Source organism: Sycon ciliatum, chromosome 1 (genome assembly GCF_964019385.1).
Source record: "Sycon ciliatum chromosome 1, ocSycCili1.1, whole genome shotgun sequence".
In the NCBI taxonomy this organism is placed as follows: domain Eukaryota; kingdom Metazoa; phylum Porifera; class Calcarea; order Leucosolenida; family Sycettidae; genus Sycon; species Sycon ciliatum.
The window spans coordinates 41,617,059-41,639,847 of record NC_088643.1 but is presented as its reverse complement, the minus strand read 5'-3'; the positions used below and the strand labels follow the sequence as shown (position 1 = coordinate 41,639,847).

The window sequence follows — 22,789 nt, the reverse complement described above, 5'->3', positions numbered from 1 at the left end:
ACGAGCACGAGCTGAACGTCTCAGCTGTGAAGGACGTTGGTGGGGTTGGGTGTGAAACTGCTACTTGTTACCGCTGCTCTAAATAATAATTGTCATACTAGTACTAGTAGTCGAAGTACAGTGCTGTTTTACTGAGGCGTTCGGTTTTGCATGATTCTTGTTCGCATAGCTTCCCCGTTTATTGATCTCCGCATCTTTGAGCCACACAAGTTGTGTGGAATGTTGCTTTGCGTCCTTGAATCGTGGTTTGACCGTATTGTCCAATGGTCTTGCCAGTACCGTCATCGACATGCATGAACATCCGCCAACGTCCTTCACAGCTGAGACTTTCAGCTCGTGCTCGTCTTGGTTGCGCTCACCTTCCCCCTTATATTATCATTATAACTGTTACTTAGAACCTTCCAAGTTGGAATGCGCATCCAAGATGTGCTAGAGCTGTTAGTTGGAGAACGTCAGTATCGTCGGTCAGTGTCGTGCAATGTTATCGCATGAGCTGATTGTTTAGTAACTGGTGGTGTTAGAGGACGTAGCTTGTACATGTAATCGGATGTAGTTCCTTGGTCATTTTTATCTTTACTTATAAAGAAGAGGCACCTGTGACGTGTGTTTGTGTGTGTGTCACGCAGAAGCGCTGCGGAGCAGTTTCTTACAGATACCGCCGATCATCTCTACAACCCACGTGCACCGATGATTGTTCTGGGTGACCTAAACTGTGACACACTGCGAACACCACCCACATCCCACCTTCACCATTTCAAAGAGTTCTGCAGCTCACTTCACCTTGAGAACATAATCTCCTCTCCCACACGATTCCCCAGCCAATCATGTCTAGACGTTGTACTGGTCGATCAACAGTTGCTAGGCGTGCGCCAGGCAGTTCCAGAGCTTTCATCTGGAACCAAGCTGTACATCCCGTAGTAGACGTCAGTGATCATCACCTTGTAACTTTCTCCTACAGCGCCCCTGGTAGAGCTTCATCACCCGCAACTACAGGGATACGACATATCCGCCGACCACCTCTGTCTTCAATCAGCCCTGCAGGCCTGATATGCTGAAAACCGAAATCGCAAAGAATGTGGCCGAATCGACGAGCGGCACCTTCCAATCGCTGGATGAATCAGCATCAGCGTTTCGCGACAGCGTCCTGTTGGCCGTAAACACGCTGTGTCCACTACGGCCCTGTCGCAGTCAGAAATCACGGAAACCTAAGCCATCCCCGTGGTGTACACCAGCGCTAACAAATCTCTTCCACCGTCGCAAACATCTTCACCGCGGGGTTATGAGAAACCCGACTGACACCCAGCTCTTGCAACTGTACCGTGCAGCAAGAAGAGAAGGCACGCTGCTTAACAAACGCCTAAAGAATCAATATTTAGTAAGGGAGTTCTCAGACTGCCGAAATGATCCTCGCCGCCAATGGAAACTGCTCAACAAACTCCTTGGTCGGAACACCACTCCAACACCTCTCAAAGCCGACGTTTCCAGCCTCACCAACTTCTTTGGATCGGTCGTCTCTGACCCAGAGCGACCCCCTTCCCTGCAAATCCCCCAAGGCCCCCGACAGCTCACCAGTTTCGCAAATTTCACCCCTGTCACTACCACTGAAGTCTGCAAGCTCCTCAAGAAGATCTCCCCTTTCAAATCCACCGGATCCGACGAACTCCCACCCCTTCCTCTGAAGATCTGTGCAGAAGAACTAGCCGGTCCCCTCTGTCTCATTTTCAACGAATCACTCTCCCTCGGTTCCTTTCCAGACATATATAAAGTAGCGTCTGTATTCCCCCTCTTCAAGAAAGGCAATCCAGAATGTCCCTCTAACTATCGCCCCATATCTCTACTCCCCATCGTATCCAAGCTTCTAGAAAAGATCGTCCTTCATCAACTGCAGCGCTATATCAACACCCACCCAGAGCTCAACATTCTTCCTTCCCAACAGTTCGCCTACCGCTCTGATCATTCCACAGAGGATGCACTTTCACTGGCTATATCAAAGTGGCAACAACGCTTGGATGACGGTCAGAACACCGGAGTGTTATTCTTGGACATGAGCAAGGCGTTCGACCGGGTCAAGCACCAGCCACTCATCAACGAGCTCTATTCCTGCGGTATTTGTGGCACAGCACTATCTTGGTTCGCCTCCTATCTAAGCGCTCGTCGACAGACAGTGACGAACCCCTCCACAAAAACATCCGGCGACTCCGTGACCTGTAGTCGAGGGGTACCTCAAGGCTCTGTCCTGGGCCCCGTTCTTTTCACAATCTACACAAGACACGTAACAGACGTCACACCAACTCACACATCTAACATACTCTACGCCGACGATATAGGACTCTACACATCGAGCAGCTGCATCAACACGATACAGGGCCGACTATCAGAGAGCTTCGATGCGGTTAAATCACACCTCACGGAACTGGGCCTCCTACTGAACCCCGACAAAACTCAACTATTAATCGTCCGCCGGAAGACAACCCCATTTCCACCTACCTTCACTGTCATCTGTGGTAACTTCCCAGTATCCCCTTCCCAGTGTGTCCGTTACCTTGGAGTGCTAGTCGACCAGCACCTTGCCTTCAAGGAGCAGGTCGGGAAAGTTGTTGCTGACGTCAACCGTAAGCTGGCCGCATTCCGCAGAATACGACATCACATCACCACCCAGGCACAACGTTCCTTTTACCTAAGCATTATCCAATCCACCATGGAGTACGCCAGCAACTGCTACGTTCACACGATATCAGCAACCCTATACAACACACTCATTCGATGCTTCAAACGTAGCCTCAGGATAACATTTGGCTACCCACCATGCCACCCAACCGCCACCATTTGTCAACGCCACAAAATTATTCCTGTCGCCATCCGTTATAACCTAAAGATATTTTGCCTTGTCTATAAATGTGTGCATGGCCGCCGCAGCCCTCTACTTGCCGAGCTTTTTGTACTTAGATCAAATAGCAACCATACCAATGCCTTGACCAGGGGACAGTCCGCCCTGGCTTTAGCCCTGCCTAATGCTTCGTCACGGTACGGTTTCTATGCTTTGCCTTACCTGGCTGCTGACAGGTGGAATGAGCAGCATGCCGCCAGGCAGCCTCCTTTGCAATGTTCAACAGTACTCTTCGCAGCCTCTTTTGCAACACATAATGGCACAGTATGCAGCCACCGTTTTCTTTTTTTCTTTACTCTATTTCACACACTTACGGCTTTCTTCATTCAGCTCTATATCACGCACTTACCTAGGGTACCCTGTAAAAAGACTCACAGTCTGTGGGGATTGCCCTAGTAAAATAATAAAATAATTAATTAATTAATACTACTACTAGTACTCGCTGCCCTGAGCACGCCAAGGGTGCGAACAGTGTAGCACAGTGTAGCTAGCGGCCGCAGAAGCACTGAGCACGCGAAGCGTGCGAATCGTGTAGCTAGCGGAAGCAGCCACAGAAGCTCAGTACAGTACGTACTGCAGTACTGAGCACGCGAAGCGTGCGAATCGTGTAGCCACCACCACGTGCTGAGCACGTGTGCTGTTCACGTCACGTCGATCACCGGTGCACCCGCATGCCACGTAAGGGCGCGTTCAGACTACCGTGAACCCCGTCAAACCGTGAATGCCGATAAACCGTGAAGGACATTCACACTACCGATAACAAACTAACGTGACCGTGAAGTTTTCAGCTCTCACCGCGGCACTGACAAGGGATTTTCCCTTTTTTTCGCAGCGCGCATGCAGCCTGAGCACTTTTTTACTGCCGGTAAAAGTTTACCGCCGCATCAGCCGCGGCAGTAAAACTTTCCCACCGGTAACGTGCCAGTAACGTCACGTGATCAAATCACCTTGGCGACTTTCCCTATCGGTCACTTTTTATCGGTAGTCTGAACGCGCCCTAACGCGTTCGGCCAGGCAACGCTGGCCGGGTGCTGCTAGTGCTAGTTTTCTATAAATTCATCCTTAGCTCTACATCCAAGTCCAAGTAGAACTTTGAAACCGCAGGGGGTAGATCTACGTCAGTTGGAGAGGGACTAAGTAAGAACATAACCCACCCGTGGTGTCCGCACGGCGCTGCATGCTGTGCCGTATGCGGGCACCGTTACAAGACTGAAGAACTAGGGTATCAAGAGAAGTCCATTTTCAAGGGCAGTCAAGGCTAAGCTGAACTAATAATATAAAGTCACGATGATTCTGAGGCTAAAGCTAACGTCTAATATTTGAACCTACAAGGCTACATGTACATGTACAAGTAACAATAGGCTACATAACTGTAACTAATCTCACTAAATGCAATGTTATGTGGTCAATGGTAGCAAGTCAGTCGGTGCTGCCAGATATGCTGATTATGAAACTGAAGTGAAAGGCCAGCGCTAAATAATTCAAAAAGAAACGACTAAAATGTGACATGTTATCCGTAGTTTGTGTCCAACACTAACAGTTATAAGCAAGATGCTAAATAATTTGTGGGTCATTGTCTCGTCCCGCGAGAGAATACTCCATACTAGTAGTGTTCAGGTACATGTCACGGCCTACCCTGCAGCCCGATTGTCATTGTTTGTCAAGATCCGTCAGACTGTTTGAAAAAATTTATGAAAGTGCATGATGTACATGATGTACTATCATGTACCGTGATCATGGTGATTGTAAAAGTAAAAATTGTAATAAAATAGTGTGTGGTCACTCCAGTGTGACGAATACTAGGCAATAGATATCTGTGATGATAAACTGCATGTAGCCTTTGTAGGGACACATCCTAGGAAGTAAAACTAGAGGTTCTCTTACTCCGGCTCTCTCATGACGAGTAGGACGACGAGACGGAGCGACGTGACCGGTCTGAGCCACTCTCAAGGTCAATGTGAAAGCGACGGCGCTTCTTGGGTAGGAATGTAAGTGCCGATATTGCTGATGGAGAACTGGATCTGGTGGGCGGTGACGTCTGCATCAGATCACTGCTCTGCTCGGAAACCAATGAGCTTTGGTCTGAAAGCTCTGAAGAACTCGGTGACGATTGCGGTGGAGTTGTGGTGAGGCTCTCCTCTTCTTCTTCTTCCTCCTCCTCCTGCACTTGCTCTTGAAAAAGGCCAATATCGCTAATGCTAGTTGTATGGTGGCGTCCACTGAGAGGCGGTGTAACTACTGAGACGCGGGGACTTACCCCCTCTTCCTCTTCTTCAATGATAAGACTGATGTGCTGCTCCTGTTCTTGCTGCTGGTGTTGTTGCTGTTGTCGTTGCTGTTGCTGTTGTTGCTTCTTATCGATGTTCGGGCCGGTGACCAGCAGAAAGGAGAGATCCTGGGCATGGGTTAGGATAATGGCTGCCTGGATGGACAAGACGCGCTCGTGATTCTTGAAGCCGTCGAACTTGTCCCAGTATACGCTGTGCTCCCAGATGTGCTTGGTAAAGCATACTTTACTCTTGTACGGCTTGCCTACAATATGGGTCACACAACAACAAAAGGAGAGATGGAGATGTTAGAGTTTTAAGCAAGAGCAACAACACACGCATTCTGACTGTACTGTAGTCGTAATGGACATACTTTTGAGTACATGTGCGTACAATCCTAGTCAATACTGGAAACAGTACTAGCAACAGCTTATACTCAATATAAGAATGGTCTACCAATGAGTAGTCACATCGCTTCAGTAACGTTATCAACAGGTACTCGTAAACATCTGGTATTAAAATTAAAATTTAACGACTCCCTGGTTTGTATACACGCGCTACTAGTACACGTACTAGTTTGATTGTATCAGTGCATGTATTGTTGGTGTGAGTAGAGAGGTGAAGCGCAAACAGCAAGCACATGGTTACACTTACCACAGATACAGCAGACGATCTCCGGTCCAGACGCCTCGTCGTACATCTTCAACAGGCGAATAACACCATCCAGCTCCAGTGATCGCATCACGCCGCTATTGGTTTGATTAGCCGCCGCCGCCGCTGCTGCCGCCGCAGCATCACCACCGCACACTTCGGCCAGTTCAGCCTGGCTGAGCTGAGGATGGAAGGGGGTGTGGTGGATATTGTTCGGTTTAGATGAGAAAGTGTTGAACCCACCGGTGGCTGGTGCTGCTGCTGCTGCTGATGCGTTGCTGGAGCCAGTGTTCATGGTGTTGTTGGTCTTCAGCAGAAAGCTGGCCAGCTTGCCGTCATGAGACATTCTGCGCTTGCCTACCGACTCCATTCGTTGTGGAGCTGGAAAGCAACGTACACCACACGGAGTGGGGGTATGATTGTTGGTAAGATAGGCGCTCACTGGTTGATGACGGGCCATCACCGCAGAGGTGGTCGCTAAAGGAAGGAAGGAAGGACGGGGGAAGGTTGTTGTTCAATTGGAAATTGGAAAATATTCTCACTAAAACTTTTCGGTTCGGTCAAGATTGGTTGTAATGGTGCTACAGTCCCCAGTTCAGCTCTTTATAGCGGATATTCTCGACAAGGACGACATGACTTGTGTGTGCACGTGTGTGTGTAACGTTTTGTGTGTGGTATGGAATTCGCCTTCTCTATGTGAGGAATTCTTTGCGGTACTCCAAGCGGACAACTGGTCCCGACTGCATGCTAAGCATATGCTCCGTGGGCTGGCGATGTTGGCGGTCTGTAGGGTATATGCAATAGATGCGAAGCGTGCAGCACAGAAAGTCACGGACTATGAACGCAGTACGGAGCCACTGAGTATTGTCATCCGTATGCTAGTACTAGTAGTACTGCTCGGCCACGCAAATACTTGAAGAGGACACCCGCCAGTCTAAATGCCATAGCCAGCACTGGGGGTGGCAGGCCAAACGTTACCTACCACCAGTCACTGGCACTTGAGGAGATACCCACCGCGGCGCTGCTCCGTTTCTCCCACGAATTGGGCACTCAAAACAGACACCACAGTACACACATGACTGATGTACAACGGTATACCGTGTGTATACTGTATACTGTATACTGTATACTTGGTGAACCACATACCATGGTATACATGTACAGTGTCGTGTAGAGATACAATGGGATTATGTAGAGGGGGAGAAAGAGGAACACCCAACATGCTGTAGCCTGTCACGTACATGCATCATTCCTAGGTACTAGGTGATAGGCTGCGATTTCATGCTGTGTGACTGGCTGTGGAAGACCATAATTCCATTACCATGATTACCACGCGAACCCTAGTGCCACCACTCCGCCGCCTTGGTTCAGGCATATACAATGAAATGCAACAAAGGATCCGCGCATTCCGCGCAACCACGGAACCAATGCACACTGGTCGCGTGGCGATCGCCTACTCGTAGCAGTGTTCACCAGGTTCACACCCACTACCCTTCACGAGCGTTAGCCGGCGGAAAGTAACAGTACAGTAGTTCACTGTTCCAAAGCTCATGAAAAATGTGTAAGGTTCGCACGTCCGCTTGTGTTTGGACGTTAGAGACACGAAAGGGTGCACCCACACAGGCACTAATGCCACGACTATGTAGAGTCTACAGAGTACAGTCGCTCAATCTCACTGAGTCACTGAGGCAATCTCCGGACAGCTACTACTAGTACTAGTACAATCATGTATATGTAATAGTAGAGGCTTCGACCTTGTTAGGTCACCTCAATCATACAATGTAGGAGCTCAAAGTCACTGGCACTGGCAGAACCGATCGCCATGATGTCCAGTGAACAACAGCGTTTGCAGTTATGCAGACCGCCGCATACTACTTACCGTACTGGCAATATATGTTGCCGCGTAACGCGTAACGCAGGGGGGTGCGGCGTAACGCGCGACCAGGCTAGTGCGACAAATTTTCGTTGAGTTCGTAACGCGCGTCCGGCGGGGTGCGGCGATCTTTTCATTGCAGTTTGCACTGCACAAGAAAAAATGATGCGGCAAAAGCAAAAAAATGATGCGGCAATAGCAAAAAAAGGACTGCGGCAATATAGAAACCTGTGTAACGGCTCCTGTGCGACTTTGCATGTAACGCCCTGCGTGCGGCAAACATGTGCCAATGTAACGCTTCATGGCCTCACTGCGGCAACATAATTATATTGCCAGTAGTACGGTATTAGTAGTACAGTCAGACCTCGCTTATCCGGTCCTCTTTTATCCGGATCCCTCGCCATCCGGAAGAAAATCGCTGGTTACCGATTTACAGCATATGCCATGCGCATACACACAGTACTGTATGTGTGTTCGGTTTTCCGGTTCCCTCGCCTATAGCTATCCGGATATTTTTTGTGGAAAACGGATTTGTGCGGTTATGCGAGGTCTGACTGTACTAGCAAGAGTACAAACATACTACAGCTGTACAGTGAAACCTCGTTAGGAAGAACACGGATATTAAAGACAAATGAACGCCCGTTATTGCGAACAAATATCATCGGTCCATTGGTGTTCGTCCTAAAGAGGTTTGATAGTGCAGTAGATCTACCTGTACCTTCGGCTTTGCTGGCACAACCGTGCCACAAGTCGCAGTGTTGTCTGTTGAGGCGTATGCACCTCCTCGATCCAGTGCCGCGGAATACTGGATGCAATACTGGTAGTAGAAGTAGTCAAAAATATGTGATACGACATGCCAGTGTTGGCCCGGGAACAACTTTCCGAGGTGTGCATGACTTGCAAGAACAACAACTGTCATGCTCATGGTAACGCCGGTGTCCCACACAGTCAGGAATCGGCTCGCACATCTCGTGTCTTGCTTCCCTGAACCGTCCGCACAGTCATCACGGCACTGATGTAGATCGGCAGCACTAATCTGAGCGAGGAGCTAGCAAGCATGCACCCAGATCGATGGGTGAACCAGGGGCAGGATAGACACATGCTGGATGATACCCAACCGCTCAATGACAGATCGTCCATGTTGCAATATTCTGCTCGAAATACAGCGAAATTGGCAGAACTGATAAACCTTATGGCAGGCACTTCCTTGAATTCTGCTCCATTTCTTTCCCCATACCGGTAATTATACCAAACATGCATGAAACATACCAGAAAAAGTAGCAAATTCTGCCTGCAGTCGCAAGCGCTACGTTAGATACCGGTAGCTACGAAGTAAGTAGACCTATGACATGTATGAGTGTGAGGCAGCTAGAAGAGTCTGATCAGTAAGATGATCGGTCCTCCGCTAAGAACAGGTTGTGTCTTGCTGCATTCAATGATTGTGCTGCATTGTGGTCGCTTGTGAAGTAACCTTACTTTTAGTTGAGGCAAGAGGAGGAACATGACTGACTGTACATGGCTGTACTCTCCGGCTGAACATGTAGACCTACCATAATCCGTGGAGCCAGTAGATCTACCCACTATATTCTATAACCACATGTGTACCATACTCCACAGTACATGTACCAGTCCCAGTGTTCTATGTATTGCCGAATTTGGGTTGTCTTTTGGCTTTGGTTCTTATTAATTTTTATGATTTCACGCTATTGGCTTTTTGAATAAACCCATTCACACGTACTGATCATACCGGTACATGGAATACAGATGGGAAAGTCAGTCACACGCAGACATGCTCTTCCCATTGACTGCCGTCAGGCCCCGTCTCTTACTCTGTATGTAAACATGGTAAAAATTCACCTAGGGTTCCCAGTAAAAAGGCAACGCCTGTTGGGACTCCCCTAGTAAAATAATAAAATCTACTACTACTACTACTACTACTACGCATGCAAGAGTATAATGGCTGCATTCTTGCATCCAGTTATACGTGTACGGGTATGCGCCGGCGCAAGCACTCGGAGAGGAAGTATTCGTTTTGTTGCAACTCTGAGTTGCACATGACTTAAATTTTTGGTGAAGCCTAAAGCCAAGGAAATGCGGCAAGGAACTTCGGACTCAGAAATGACCACATGTACTGTGTGGGTGTAGTGTCACATTTTCGTAATGATCGGAGTCATCATCATGATTGTAAGAAGCTTATGTCTTGAATATATGGCCCATACACCGAAATTGAGAGCTAGAAACCAATATAACCCAACTGCAGAGCTAGCTAACTGCATACATGTACATGTACACTGTGATGAGTCTTCCCGGACAGACTGTACATACTCAAGACTATTGGGGATGTTGTTCTCAGGCTAGGCACAGCAATAAATATTTTTTAGTAGCAGATCATTTCCAATGGGTGTCAATCATACATGTACTTCGAAGTACAGCTTGAGCCTGGAAGTCAAGGCAGCTCAAAAAGTACATGTACTTGAAGTAGCTTGAACACATAAAACGAAGGTGTTCTAAAAGGATCAGCTCAGATTCGACCATTGCGTTACGGCATAACTACTTGAAGTATGCACAATCATTCCTATACTCAGCGGGGGGGGGGGGGCTCATGTCGCCTTCAGCTCGCACACATGGCTACGGTATTGCCCTGGGTAGCCACTGTGTAACCTGAGTATGAGGTAATGCACCATGGCACCACACACTGAGTACTACGGCAGACTCCCCACCATTCAGGTAGTCAGGATTGGCCAGCTCACAACTCTGCTCCACGACGAAGGAGAGCCTGATAGATCTCATTACTGCTGACTTCCTCATCGCTGGCAGCACAACAGTTGGTGATGATGCGGAGAGGTGTATCTGTCGCAGGTACACCCATCCTAGCGTTAACTTTTGCACCAGCCTCCAACAGCAACTTCACTACTTCCAGGTGGCCTGAGCACAGAGGAACAAGAAGGTAGAAGGCTATTATGTTATACATGTACAGGTATACGCTGTGTACATCAGGGCCGGAGTCATAACATCCACGAGTAGGAAGGCAACACGGATAAGTGGAATGCAAAATGATGAGGGTTTCACTGCCAAGCTGCAGCCCGTTTCAGTTGCCTTTGAAGCGGGGTGGACTATGCACGATCGTGGATGACATATCGTACGTACGCGCTAGACTTTGAAAATTGTCGAAAATTGTGGATTTGGACCAAATCACGAAATTAATATTAAAATTTTGTTGCATCCGTAGAATCGCTATTTGCGCAGTGGATCTACTCGGTAGTAGGACGAGTCGTACTGCGCAAATAACCTGCGTGATCGTGGAAAGCACTGCGTGAAAGGTGCATAAAATTGTAAAGAAAGTACAGAAAACAACAAAACGGCGGGAAATCACGGATTTTGCAGAAAATTGCGGGTTTGGGCCAAAATCGCGAAATGTGTTGCATCCGTGGAATCGCAATTTCCTGGAGGGACAGTATACATGGTATAGAATGGCTTTAGAGGGTGTCCAGGGGTGGCCAGGAGGTTGGACAGTCTGCTAAATAGAGCCCTGGGGCTTCTATTCGCACCTATACGGTAGCTGGTTTGTACTGCAATTTCCTGTTACCTAGACCACGCATCACGTAGAACTAATACTTTCAAATCCGAAATTGAAAAAACAATCATCATTCAAAGACACATGTACTATGGCCTAGTGTCGCCTCTCTAGCTGCTACGACTCCCTCAGCATCTACTCGAGTATTGGGCAGGGCCGCAGCCGCGGACCACCGGGCCCGGCAGGTTGGGCAACTGCCGGACCAATGTTCGGAGGGAAAACAGGTCAAGAGGCGCCTGCAGCACAGGACAACAGTAAGGGACTTGAAGCGACCACTCAAGTGCATTCGATCAGTTCGAGAAAAAAGTGGTCAAAGAAGAAGAGTGCTGGTGGTTTTTCGATTCGTAGTTGTCAGTGGTGAATTATTCTCAACTGGAGATGAGGTAACTATTCGAGGTCTAATAAAGAATTTGACTTACAAGTAGAAAGTCCCCTTTTCCTTGAGAAAAGAAAGTAGGATTTACAGGGATGAGAAAGAGCTTTCAAAGCATTGTACTGGGGTGCGATTCACTTAGGCCTTACGATGTCAATATGTAACAGCAGTTTTTTTGTAAGCGATGAGATCATCACTGAAAGAATTATTTCCTGGCAGATATGAAGCGAGAGCTCGCTAGATGGAATACTACGAGGTGATTTGGCTTTTTTTAAACAAATGTTTAAAATTTGCTTTCTTTTGGCTGTTTCTCTGCTCCTGGTGGCGGTATCGAAACATGCGTGGTGGCTAGCCCTTTCCCAAAGGTGCTCGCCCTTTTTTCGCCTTTTTCGCCCTTTTTTGGAAAAGCCCGTTTCTTTCACCCTTTATTGCGTTTTTTGGTGAATATCGCCCTTTTTTTAGCTTAAAAAGTGCTAAAATCTGTTTGCTCATGCATGCGATCACAGTTTCCGAGTGCTCGATGATCGATGGGCCTTGGAAGTTGGCACGCCTCTTTTTGGGGGGCAACAAGTTGGTGAAGCTTGTACCCGGTCCGGTGTACACAATGCTGTAAAAAGTGGGTTTTTTTAACTTTACTTCCTGTTTTGCCTTTCGTGGACCCATAAATGGAAGAGTGCGTATTCATTTCTCAGCTTGGGTTCATATCTGAACATGTATCATGGCTATGCTTAACTGAAAAAAGTGCACATTTTCAGCATATTTTGAGGGACGCGAAAAGCACTAAGTGCGAATTGAAAGAGCACCTTTGGGAAAGGGCTAGTGGTGGCAAATGATAGCCAGTTTATCGTTTGGTATACCGGTAACTAATTATATGATTTAATTTCCCCTGCCACGTCGGTATACTGAATAGTGGTGGGTGGTTTGCCATTTTGTGTTGAAAATCGGTAAAATAGGCCCCTGAATGGACGAGGAGGGCAGTGAATTGCTTCCGCAGGGCCTTTGGACGAGGTCAAGCCGTCTTGCCATCACTGAAAAGAATACTGAAGAACAGTAGGTCACAGAATACACTCTGTGAGAACGAAAACAAGGCTATGCTACCTATCCAACTCAACCGTATGACACAACCACTAGTTACAAATTCAAAAACACAGCTCTCGCAGCATACGATGCAGTTGGTAGATTATTTTTCATCCACTAGCAATCCTTGAAGTGATATCTATCAACTTCAGAACACTTGATGACCGAATATCCCAGTTTGTGATGCCATTTTACAAGTTTGTTAAAAAAATGACACACAACTAGTATTTGAATCTTGAGAATACTATGAAAGTAGGACATGATTCAAGACACTTTCCAAAGTGGGATCTTTCCCGTTTTTTGACACAAAGGGCATGAAGGATAGAACTTACTTCCATCTTTTGGATGAAGCTTGCCTAGAAGTGGCTGAAAAAACGTCATTTTACAACCCGGTGTTAAAAAAGCCAAATCACCTCGTACAAGTAGTATAATCTACTCGCACTGAGAAGAAGGATGATGACTTTGTCACGGTTTTTTTGGACATGCACATGATGCAGCTAGTACTAGCATCACGATTGCCAGGGCTGCACATACTGTGACATAGGCATAGGACGTACAGTCATGTATTAGTAGTATACGTGTTCTACAAAGTGCGAAGCCGATAACGTTGTGGTGTAGATTCTACGCGCTCAGTCTTCCAATTATTTTCGCCATGGCTAGAAAGTCTCGAAGGGTCAAAGTAACTGGGCGCATTGAGGAAAGAAGAAAGAGAAGCAGCTTCATCAGCAAGCGGACAAGAGGTCTCATGAAGAAGGTAAATAAAGTGAGTTCGTTGTTCATGCTGTGTCACAGTGTGTGTATGCCAACCTGTCGGAAGGCTACCTTCTTGCCAAAGCATTTGGAAGTTAGTTTCGGCTCCACAATCCAGTGTGTCGTTACTATAATTATAGTTTTCATGGCTGAGGTTGTTGGTATGTCTGTTGGCTCTGGGTTTCCAGTACTCAGTAGCCGAGGCTGGTTGGTAAAGTAACTCCAATTTCACTTCAAGGTACCAGTGCATCTAGTGTCTGTTTCTATCAAAGCAGCGTGCTGTCTATACTGGTTACCCCAGCACGTGTAGGGTGCGCATAGGTAACTGTCTTGGCCGGCGTTTTATGCCGATGTACTCCGTGTGGTGTAGACCAGGTGTGCATTGGTGGTCGATTCACATGGCTTCGCCAGTTGTCTGGATTAGACAGTTATCTGGCGCTAGTCTTGATCTGTCTCATTCAGATCTTGTTCGCAATCGTTGCTATAACTTCAAGTATAAGAGAAAATCTGTGGGTGAACATCCAGTGCATTTGCAGATGTGCGTGCTTCTCTTGCGGCGGGCGTATATACATGGTATACATGGTACATGGTGTGTACAGCGGCTATAGCACGCATCTGCCAACATCGATACCCTCGATCTGAATTATTTGCATTGTTGCTGTTCTCCCCCTTTCAGGCAGCAGAACTTCACGTAGGATCGGGCTCTAAAGTAATGGTGGTGGTGGTGACTCCGAATGGCGCTCGTCACATCTACAAATCCCATCCTGGGGAGGCTCATTTTGTTGGAGAAGCTGTGACTAGGCCGACAGGCCAGCAAACTCTGGCAACAGCAACACCCCGGCCTGTCGCCAATGCTGCAAGAGCAGGCTCATAGATCAACAGCAACACCCGGCCTGTCGCCATGGCAATGCTGCAAGAGCGGGCTCATAGATCAACAGCAACACCCCGGCCTGTCGCCATGGCAATGCTGCAAGAGCGGGCTCATAGATCAACAGCAACACCCCGGCCTGTCGCCATGGCAATGCTGCAAGAGCGGGCTCATAGATCATACCAGTGATCTACATAATCTTGGAATTGAGAAATAAATGATTCAACGATGGAATGGAAAAAAACAATATCGTTGTTCGTGTGAGCAATATTGCATCATGATATATGGCGTGGGCACCCGGTGCATGATTCGGTATTCACCATCTTGATCAGATGATTAGCCAAACCGTTGAAACTATGAAATAAAGACAATAGATTCCTGACTTCACTTCAGTCAGTAAAATAAAGAAAGATACGCGCACGCACACCGGCACACACACACACACACACACACACACACAACACACAACACACAAACCACACACGCAACGTGGCGCGCACACACACACACATATTTCATAATGATTAATTTCTAATACTGGTGTCCAAAGGGGTCACAACGCACCATCTCAGTGATCAAATTATTAGCCAAACCATTGAAATGAAGTATGATCTGCACAATACATTCCTGACTTCACTTCAGTCAGTAAGATAGAGAAAGATGCGCGCACGCACACACACACACACGCACACACATACACACACACGCACACACATACACACACACACACACAACTGTGTGATCGGATGGCTCGTGTTGGACACAACGATAGCTCAAGCCATGCAGGGCACCCCCAGTAGTTTGTGCTGGCATGAAATCATTCATCCTATGATGTTCATATTGCGTGCTTACTCACAAATACACACACACGCCACATGCACACACACACACACACATACCTCAGACCTGCCCATCGCGGAAGCGATGATAGCGAACAGCTATGCTAGACATAGCAACTTGTGCTGGGATTACACCATTCAACAGCTTGCAAGGCTGATGAATTGACCGCCACTATTTTTAGCCTGGTATCCACCACACAGCTGTTTGAAGTGACTGTTTATGGCCAGTGAATCCCTATTTTTCATTTTTTTTCTACACACACACACACCACACCACATACTCCGGCATACACTGGCTGTTGGTAACCACCCAGGAGAATGAAAGAAAAGTCAGGAAGAGTACGAGAAAGAGAAGAAAGACGTGTGCGACCATAATCGTCGGGAATTGAACCTGCAGCGTCTCGATTGGAAATCGACTGCACATACCACTGCACCATATGGGACACACACGCACACCACATATGCATACATACGTGTACGTGCGCGCATTGAAGAAAAAGTAAATAACTCGATACAGCTGACAAGGTTGAGGAATAGGCCACCACAGTAAGCTCGAGCGCATGCAGACAACTAAATAATCCCAGACATAAACACACACACACACACACACACACACACACACACACACACACACACACATGCAGACACACACCTCGCCTTGTACTAGTATACAGCTGCCTGCTTAGCCACGTAGCCCCAAGGGGGAACAGGTATTCACTATTGTAACTATATACTCATGCATGAGCAGCAAAAATCCAGAACTCAGTTTGAGATGATTCACTTGTAAGGGCTAGGGCTTGGCGGAAAATGCCGGCAGAAAAATTGGCAGAATTAAGTACATTTTCTGGTAATTTTATGCATGTTCGGTATGTGGATAAAGAAATGGAGCAGAATTCGAGGAATTGCCCGCCATAAGGTTTGTATGGTTCTGCCAATTTCGGTGCAAAAAAAGCAGAATCTGCCACCTTTTCGAGCATTATCCGCCAAGGCTTAGTAAGGGCGCGTTCGAATTGTCTTCATCAACTGTTCGAACACATTTTAAAAGAGATTAGTTGAAGTGTCCCATTAGAACGGTTTATATCATTTTCAGAGTTTTTCAGTGGAATTGTCACGGCGATGATGACGTCCGATCAGATCGACCATCTCCACGTACTACGTGACATAGCTATTCCAAACTCTTCGGAACTAATCTACCTTTCCCATCGGATGAGGTTGTGGAGTTTCGAGGAGTTTCGTTTTTCTGAAGAGGCCAATAAGGCCACCTCTTCAGAAAAACGAAACTCCTCGAAAAATCAAAGAGTGACAATTCGAACGTGGCCTAAATATCACGGTAGACCTAGCAGCTTGAGAAACTCTTGAGCAGAAATGGAAAACTGTGACCATGATTAGTGGGAAAGGATACCTGGATAAAAACAAAAACTACCGACCACATGAAACAGAATTAGGTCGAGAGCCCTAACTCATAACTTGATAATGGACAAGAATGCCAGTAACAGGCTGTAGATCAAGATCTGCCCCACAGTCAGAGTAATCACAGAATCTTATCATTGCAACCACACTCAATTTACGGTAACTGAATTCATTAATAAATCGACCAATAATATATTCACACAGCCGTACGCCTAGAGAAGCTAAGCCACAATGTTCCTAACCACTCCCTTTGGTCGATGATTGCCCAAAGGCATGGAACTTGTGACTACTGAAGTGATAGTAGCAACAACACCAAACATGTGGAAGTTGTGGGTAGTGAAAACAGCAAACACAACCCCACTACACAGCAATACCACTATGACGACTCACCATCATGAATCTTGCACTTCATCTTGCAGTGACACCAACTGGCGTAACTCGACAATAGTCTTCAGGACACTGGAATGATTGCCGTCAGAATCCATCTCTGAGCACAGAGTCTCAGTGCGTATGATATCTGGAAGCTGATATAGAAGCTTCTGGAATTCTTGTCGTAAGGATGCGATGGTTCGCCTTAAGTCCGCAGCCAGCTTATCTCTTTCTGCCACCATAGGCTCGGATGGTCGTGATGACGGGTAATTGCCATCTGCAAACTGTTTCTGTTCCGCAAGCGTCTTCCTCCTCTTCCTTCCCTTTGTTGATACTTGGGTGAACAGCCTGCTGGCAAACGTGCAGCCTGCACACGTGCATTCTATCGCTTCCATCTGACGCATTCGGCGCTTTCAAGCCTTTGGCGAAGGAACTGCAGTCCCACCAGTCATGCAGCCTATGAACGCCTCAACGACAGGGTTGTACTTATTAGAGCTCAAACAATCTGTTGGCATCGTCATTTGTTTTTCAATTGTTCGATTTTCCTGCTTGGCTGTAGCAGAAAGTGGAGCGATTAAATTAAAAAAATATAGATGAGTACTTGGCTAGCGTTAATGGACGTGTTGCACTTGTTGGGAAGATTTGCTTTCATGAAGCGCCTGTTTTCGCGAGCAAAGCATGCACATTTGTAGAACATGCCAAGGAAAATCGAACAATTGAAAAACAAATGACGATGCCAACAGGTTGCTTGAGCTCTAATAATCAGCTTCTCCCTGGCAAGAACCTCTTTACACATCTCCAGTTCCTGCTGTAAAGAGGCCGTGGCATGTCCTAGATAGGACATCTCCCCGACCGATGTATAATGATTTGTGCCTTCAGGCTTCAGTTGCGCTGAAAAGGTAAATTTTAACTTAAAATACAGGACTTTTGTATAGGAAAGTACGGATCCCTGACATTTTTGGCTGCTTTTCGGACGTTTCCTTTTTCGGACCGGTTTTCGGAAGAGCCTTCAAGAAATCGGACACTGTCCGAAAAATCGGACGGTTTGGCAGCACTGAATGTGGGTTGTCGATGACAGCCTTTAGCGCGGTTCGTTGAGCGGGTTCTTGTTAAAAAAAACACCGTTGAAAAAACGTCACGAAGTTTTTTTTGTATACGGAAGAGGTATCTGTTTGTTTGTGACGGTGCTGCTGGTGGTGGTGGGGGGGGGGGGAGGAGGAGGGGTGTTAATTGAGACTGGATCTCGCCGGACCATTCAGAATGAGGCTGCTATGGGCCTGTTGTGAGTGGACTCAGTACAGCAGTTCGAAGAGTAAATATGCCACCAAGTGTGTGTGCAACTCCAATCCTTATGGGGTTTCCGAAGGAATGATCTATGCAATTCTCCTTGCAGATAGGCAATATATCATGACATATTAGTAGGTAGATGCTGACCACGTACCGTTCAGCACTGCCATATGTAAGGGTGTAGCTCCTTTGCATTCTGCATTCCATCGGTTGCAGTTGATCTTAGCGTCCAGCATACACTTGGTGGCACTGGCATCACCCCGGGTTGCTGCAATGTGCAGTGGTGTGTTACCAGAACGGTGCGCTGCGATATCAAACACTCTCGACGGAAGTACCTGCAAACAAGAACGACGACGACAACAACAACGACATTATCATCATTTGGTTTGAAACAAAAGCTAAATGAGAGTCAAATCCCCGCCTTCCAAGAGGGATTCCTGGAAGGATGGATAGGCTACAAGTACTGTACTTGTTTTCAAAATGAACATGCCACAATCTGGATTTTAAACAATCACTACCACCAAGCATTGTGTGGAGCCACTAACTCCGGACCCCCCCCTCCCCCCCCCCCCCCCCCCCCCCGTCACACACTCAGACATGGCCATCGCGGAAGCGATGATAACGAACAGCGATGTTAGACATAGTAACTTGTGCTGGGATTACACACCGTCACACAGTCACACACACACACACACGTACACACACGAGCATGTTCTCTGTGTGAGACTGTAGTGTGTCTCACCGGCCCCGGCTTGCACAGTATCCCGCTGTCTTCAACGGCTATCACTTTGTGCTGCACAGTGTCATTCTGAATGTCTGACCTACATAATTAATAGTCAGGCGCGTGCACCGTATGAGTTTTTTGGTGTCTGGAAACCACCTTTTTTCGGGCAATCTTGCCAAAAGAAAAGCGTATAGTACTGGATTGGTTATCGATCCTGCAAACGTATCGAACGACGGGCAGTTTACAGTACAGTGACTATGTCCTTATTTCGAAGTGAGAGAGAGTTGCTTTGCATGCAGTTCGAAATACATTATTCTCTTTTTCTTCAGTGGAGAGTAGCCACGGAGAGATCGATCTCTAGCTCTGGTTCGCTCCTGGATTGGCGATGACGTTCAAGAAATCCGTTTTGTCTCGAAATTTGAGTCAAGCACGCGCGATGCAAGTCAGTTCAAGGATATGATTGACGATATCTCCTTCCAAACCGTTGACTCAAATCAAGATCGCCACAGCCTTTCGTTCTCGCTCATGTGCGCAGCAGAGATGTTCGTCAAAAACGTTGTCGACTGGAAGACGTAAAAATTTGCGTCCATGATCCACTTGCGCTGCTTCAGAACGAAGCGCTGCTCCGGCCGCGACTCAAGGACGCGGGGCTTCGCTTTTCTTCCGCGAGCTTCCATCGAAGCAAGGTCCATAACTCTCTATTGAAATCATGTGGAACATTGCCAATACATGCTGAAAGATACGTCGAATGTAAGCAGTGTTTTGATGAAACAAACAAGCCTGGAGTGGACTAGTGAAGTACCATAGTCTGATAGACATAGTGTTATAGACTGTAGTGTAGCCTGGGCAGCTAGGCCTATCAAACCTTTACGTGTTCAATAATTTTAATTATGACAAACATGCATATGAGTACATTGACTGTTGCACCCTCTTTGCAAATGCTTTTTGAAGTGCTGGTATGTAAAAGGTAACCCGTTTTATCCTGCTATCGATTATACATGTACCAACATTTCCATGTAACCGGCATCGTCCCCTCCCTCCATTCCTCTTTATTCTTATTTCTGTCCTTTCTACCCCTGTACCTGGTTCCCTCTCAGACGCGTTTGTGCCGGCATGATCTGATGATAGCAGTCGGACGAGCCCCGCATCTCATCAGCACCAGTGCTCATTGGTGCCCTGCACCCCTGATCTTGAGTCCCCCCCCCCCCCCCGGGCCCCCTCCCTCCTCCCTAGCCGGCTGCCCTCGCCGTGGTTATCTCCGACGGGATGTTCGGGGGACGCGCATGTGCACAAAATTCATACATAATTATACAATCGGGCCCCAGAAAAAAATTACCAACTCTAGAAACCCCCCTTTCAAGACTCGGTGCACGCCACTGATAGTTATATACCTGTGTGAGGAGTTGCAGCATTGAGAGCTTCTCCTGTGTCACTGCATGCAATGGCAGTGTTCTACCGTCGGCATCCTGAACATCCTTAGGTAGACACGCTATGACCTGGTGTATAGTTATGCTGGACTTGTACCGACGAGGTGAACTTGGTGCCGCTGCTGTCGAGGCCTGATCTTCCTGTTCACATCCCAGCAGGAACAACAGGATATCTTTACTCTCTGCCCTAATGGCAGCGAGTGCTAAATCGAAACACATCTTTCTGTACGGTAGCCTTTCCAGTGTTCTATTCTCAGTAGTGATATTCTTGAAATCTAGCTGGCTTTCGCAGCAGAAAGCAAGCAGTAGCTTCTGGCACAAGCGCGCCAGTGCATACACCCTGGCGGATAGTAACCACTGGATGTGCGGCTGGCAGTTACTCTCACATCGCACGTCGGACAGCACATCTCTGTACATGGTCTGCTGAACAGCGGTCAAGTCGTCCAGCTCCGCGGCTAGCAGACACACGTAGCGCAGCAGTAGACTGAATCCGTCCGCGCTCTGGTAGAGACGTTTGGGATACTCCCTGAGCACTGCTCGCAGCAGAAAGCGCAGCTGCCTGTCCGACACGGAGCCGTCCTTAACACCTACATGCAAAGCATGGCTCAGACATGCCCGGATCTCTCCTGCTTCAGCGTCTATAACAACCTTCTTTGGCTGCTCACGTAAACACAACCACCACTGCAGAAAGCGAAACACGTTGCTAGGAGATTTCCAAAATTGGGCGAGGTCAGCAATGATCTGCTTGGCTTCTTGTAACCAGAGGGAGACCACCTCTGCGTCGATCACCTCCAATACCTGGTCAAGTAGTTCCCGATCAGGCATAGGCGTACGTAAATTCCTTTCACGCGCCGCCGCAGCCACTGCTGCAGATCTTTCAGGCCGGTCCCCGCCATTGCCGTCCCCAGCAAGCGCTTCCTCTGAAAATTGCACCTTATGTCTTCGTGGTCGGCGTGAACCTTGACTGACACTATCGTGCTCTCCTATACTGACCCGGTGACTCTGGCTACTTTGCTGTGGGCCAATCGGGGATTCTTTTAGCTCGCCGATCTCGACATCGTCTCCGCTGCTACTATCCTCAGCATCACTGAGCCGTCCCTGCAGGCGAGAGAGCACTACAAGCTCTCGCAGGTGGTGAGCCATCTTGTTGACTGCACTCTCCACCTACTGCGGGTTGGCTTGCAACCTAGCGTCTTTCTTCATGACTAGTGCTCATGATTCAATCTCCTATCACTTTGTTAGGTAGCTGCAGTTGTTGTGCGTTGCGGGCATCGTAACTAAACAACACAAACTGATCACAGCGACCCCTCAAGTAACATTTTAGTTCTAAGCAAGGTAGCAGTGATCACTAATTTTGTGGATAAAGTTAGTTTGTTTGTTTCATGTGCGCTGATGAGGCTTTGAGAGAGTATTTTTACCAGAGCCTGGCTAGAGCTCAGACTACTACTACTAGAGGGCGTTGTGTTCTTGGTGTTGCTGCATGCCATCGACCGACTCCGCACATTATTTTTGTACCTCGGTCGTGACCACTCACTCACTGACGTGACCATGCATGCTGACTGTACTGTCAGTGTCACCAAGAGTACATAAACCAAAAAAAAGTTTATGTACTCTTGGTGTCACTGATCCAGTACATGTAACATGGTATGGTCCTGGCCTGGGGAGGTGGGTTGGGCACTTCACACCAGTCACCATACGGTATACCACTGCCCTGGCACTGGCACTGGTAGATCTACGACCTGCACTCGCTGCAGCTAGTGAACGAGTTACCATGGTTACCAGGGCCTGCTGGAGAGCCGGGTCAGCCGGGTCACGCGCCCGGCTGGGGAACTGCACGACCTGGCTGAACAGATAACACCGGGTCCAGTCTGACCCGGCTGAAAAATGTCTCAAACTGACAATGGATTCATAAAATTCCAGTATTTTACGACTCGCGGACCCCATCTCTTGCAAATCTAGCGCAACCGTACACACTACAGTCTACCATGGTCTACAAGCGACAGAAACTCGGCGAGGGTCAACTGCGGTCACGTCAACTGGTTCGAGCACGATCTGGCCAGCTAGCGCCGGCGAGCAGGAAGTCAGGACATACAAAGTCGATGGGGCAGGCAGTCAAAAGCGTTACTTTGAAGTCTTTGGCTATAGCCTTGACACAGTTGCAATTTTTCAGCCGACTGGTGATTTGGACGATGGAGCCCGCAGCGAAGAGAAAAAGAACTCACGCTTTCCAAGACTCTTGGAAGAAAGGTCGACCCTGGCTGGACTACGACCATGCCAGTCTATCCATGTCATGCGCTTTGTGCAAGACGCATTTCCAAAGGAAGATGAGCGGCGATGGATTTGGTCGTTCGTCCTGCTACTAGCAATAATTAGAAAACAGAATTCCTTTTTTTTCAAATTGTTAAATCAGAAT

General features: G+C 47.7%; 2 protein-coding genes across 2 annotated transcripts; both read right to left on the bottom strand.

Annotated features, from left to right (window-relative positions):
• Window positions 1–4,105: 4,105 nt before the first annotated feature.
• LOC135826574 (uncharacterized) lies at window positions 4,106–6,793 on the bottom strand. Its single transcript, XM_065339181.1, has 2 exons — window positions 5,809–6,793; window positions 4,106–5,419 (listed from the first exon to the last, which is right to left on the bottom strand). Exons 1-2 carry the CDS (start codon window positions 6,263–6,265, stop codon window positions 4,782–4,784), a joined length of 1,095 nt encoding a protein of 364 aa, XP_065195253.1. The 5' UTR covers window positions 6,266–6,793; the 3' UTR covers window positions 4,106–4,781.
• A 2,911-nt stretch (window positions 6,794–9,704) lies between these two features.
• Window positions 9,705–21,747, bottom strand: LOC135826535 (uncharacterized). The gene is made up of 3 exons (XM_065339147.1): window positions 20,341–21,747; window positions 18,380–18,560; window positions 9,705–10,603 (listed from the first exon to the last, which is right to left on the bottom strand). The coding sequence occupies exons 1-3, from the start codon at window positions 21,517–21,519 to the stop codon at window positions 10,425–10,427; spliced, it is 1,539 nt and encodes a 512-aa protein (XP_065195219.1). The 5' UTR covers window positions 21,520–21,747; the 3' UTR covers window positions 9,705–10,424.
• Window positions 21,748–22,789: the final 1,042 nt, after the last annotated feature.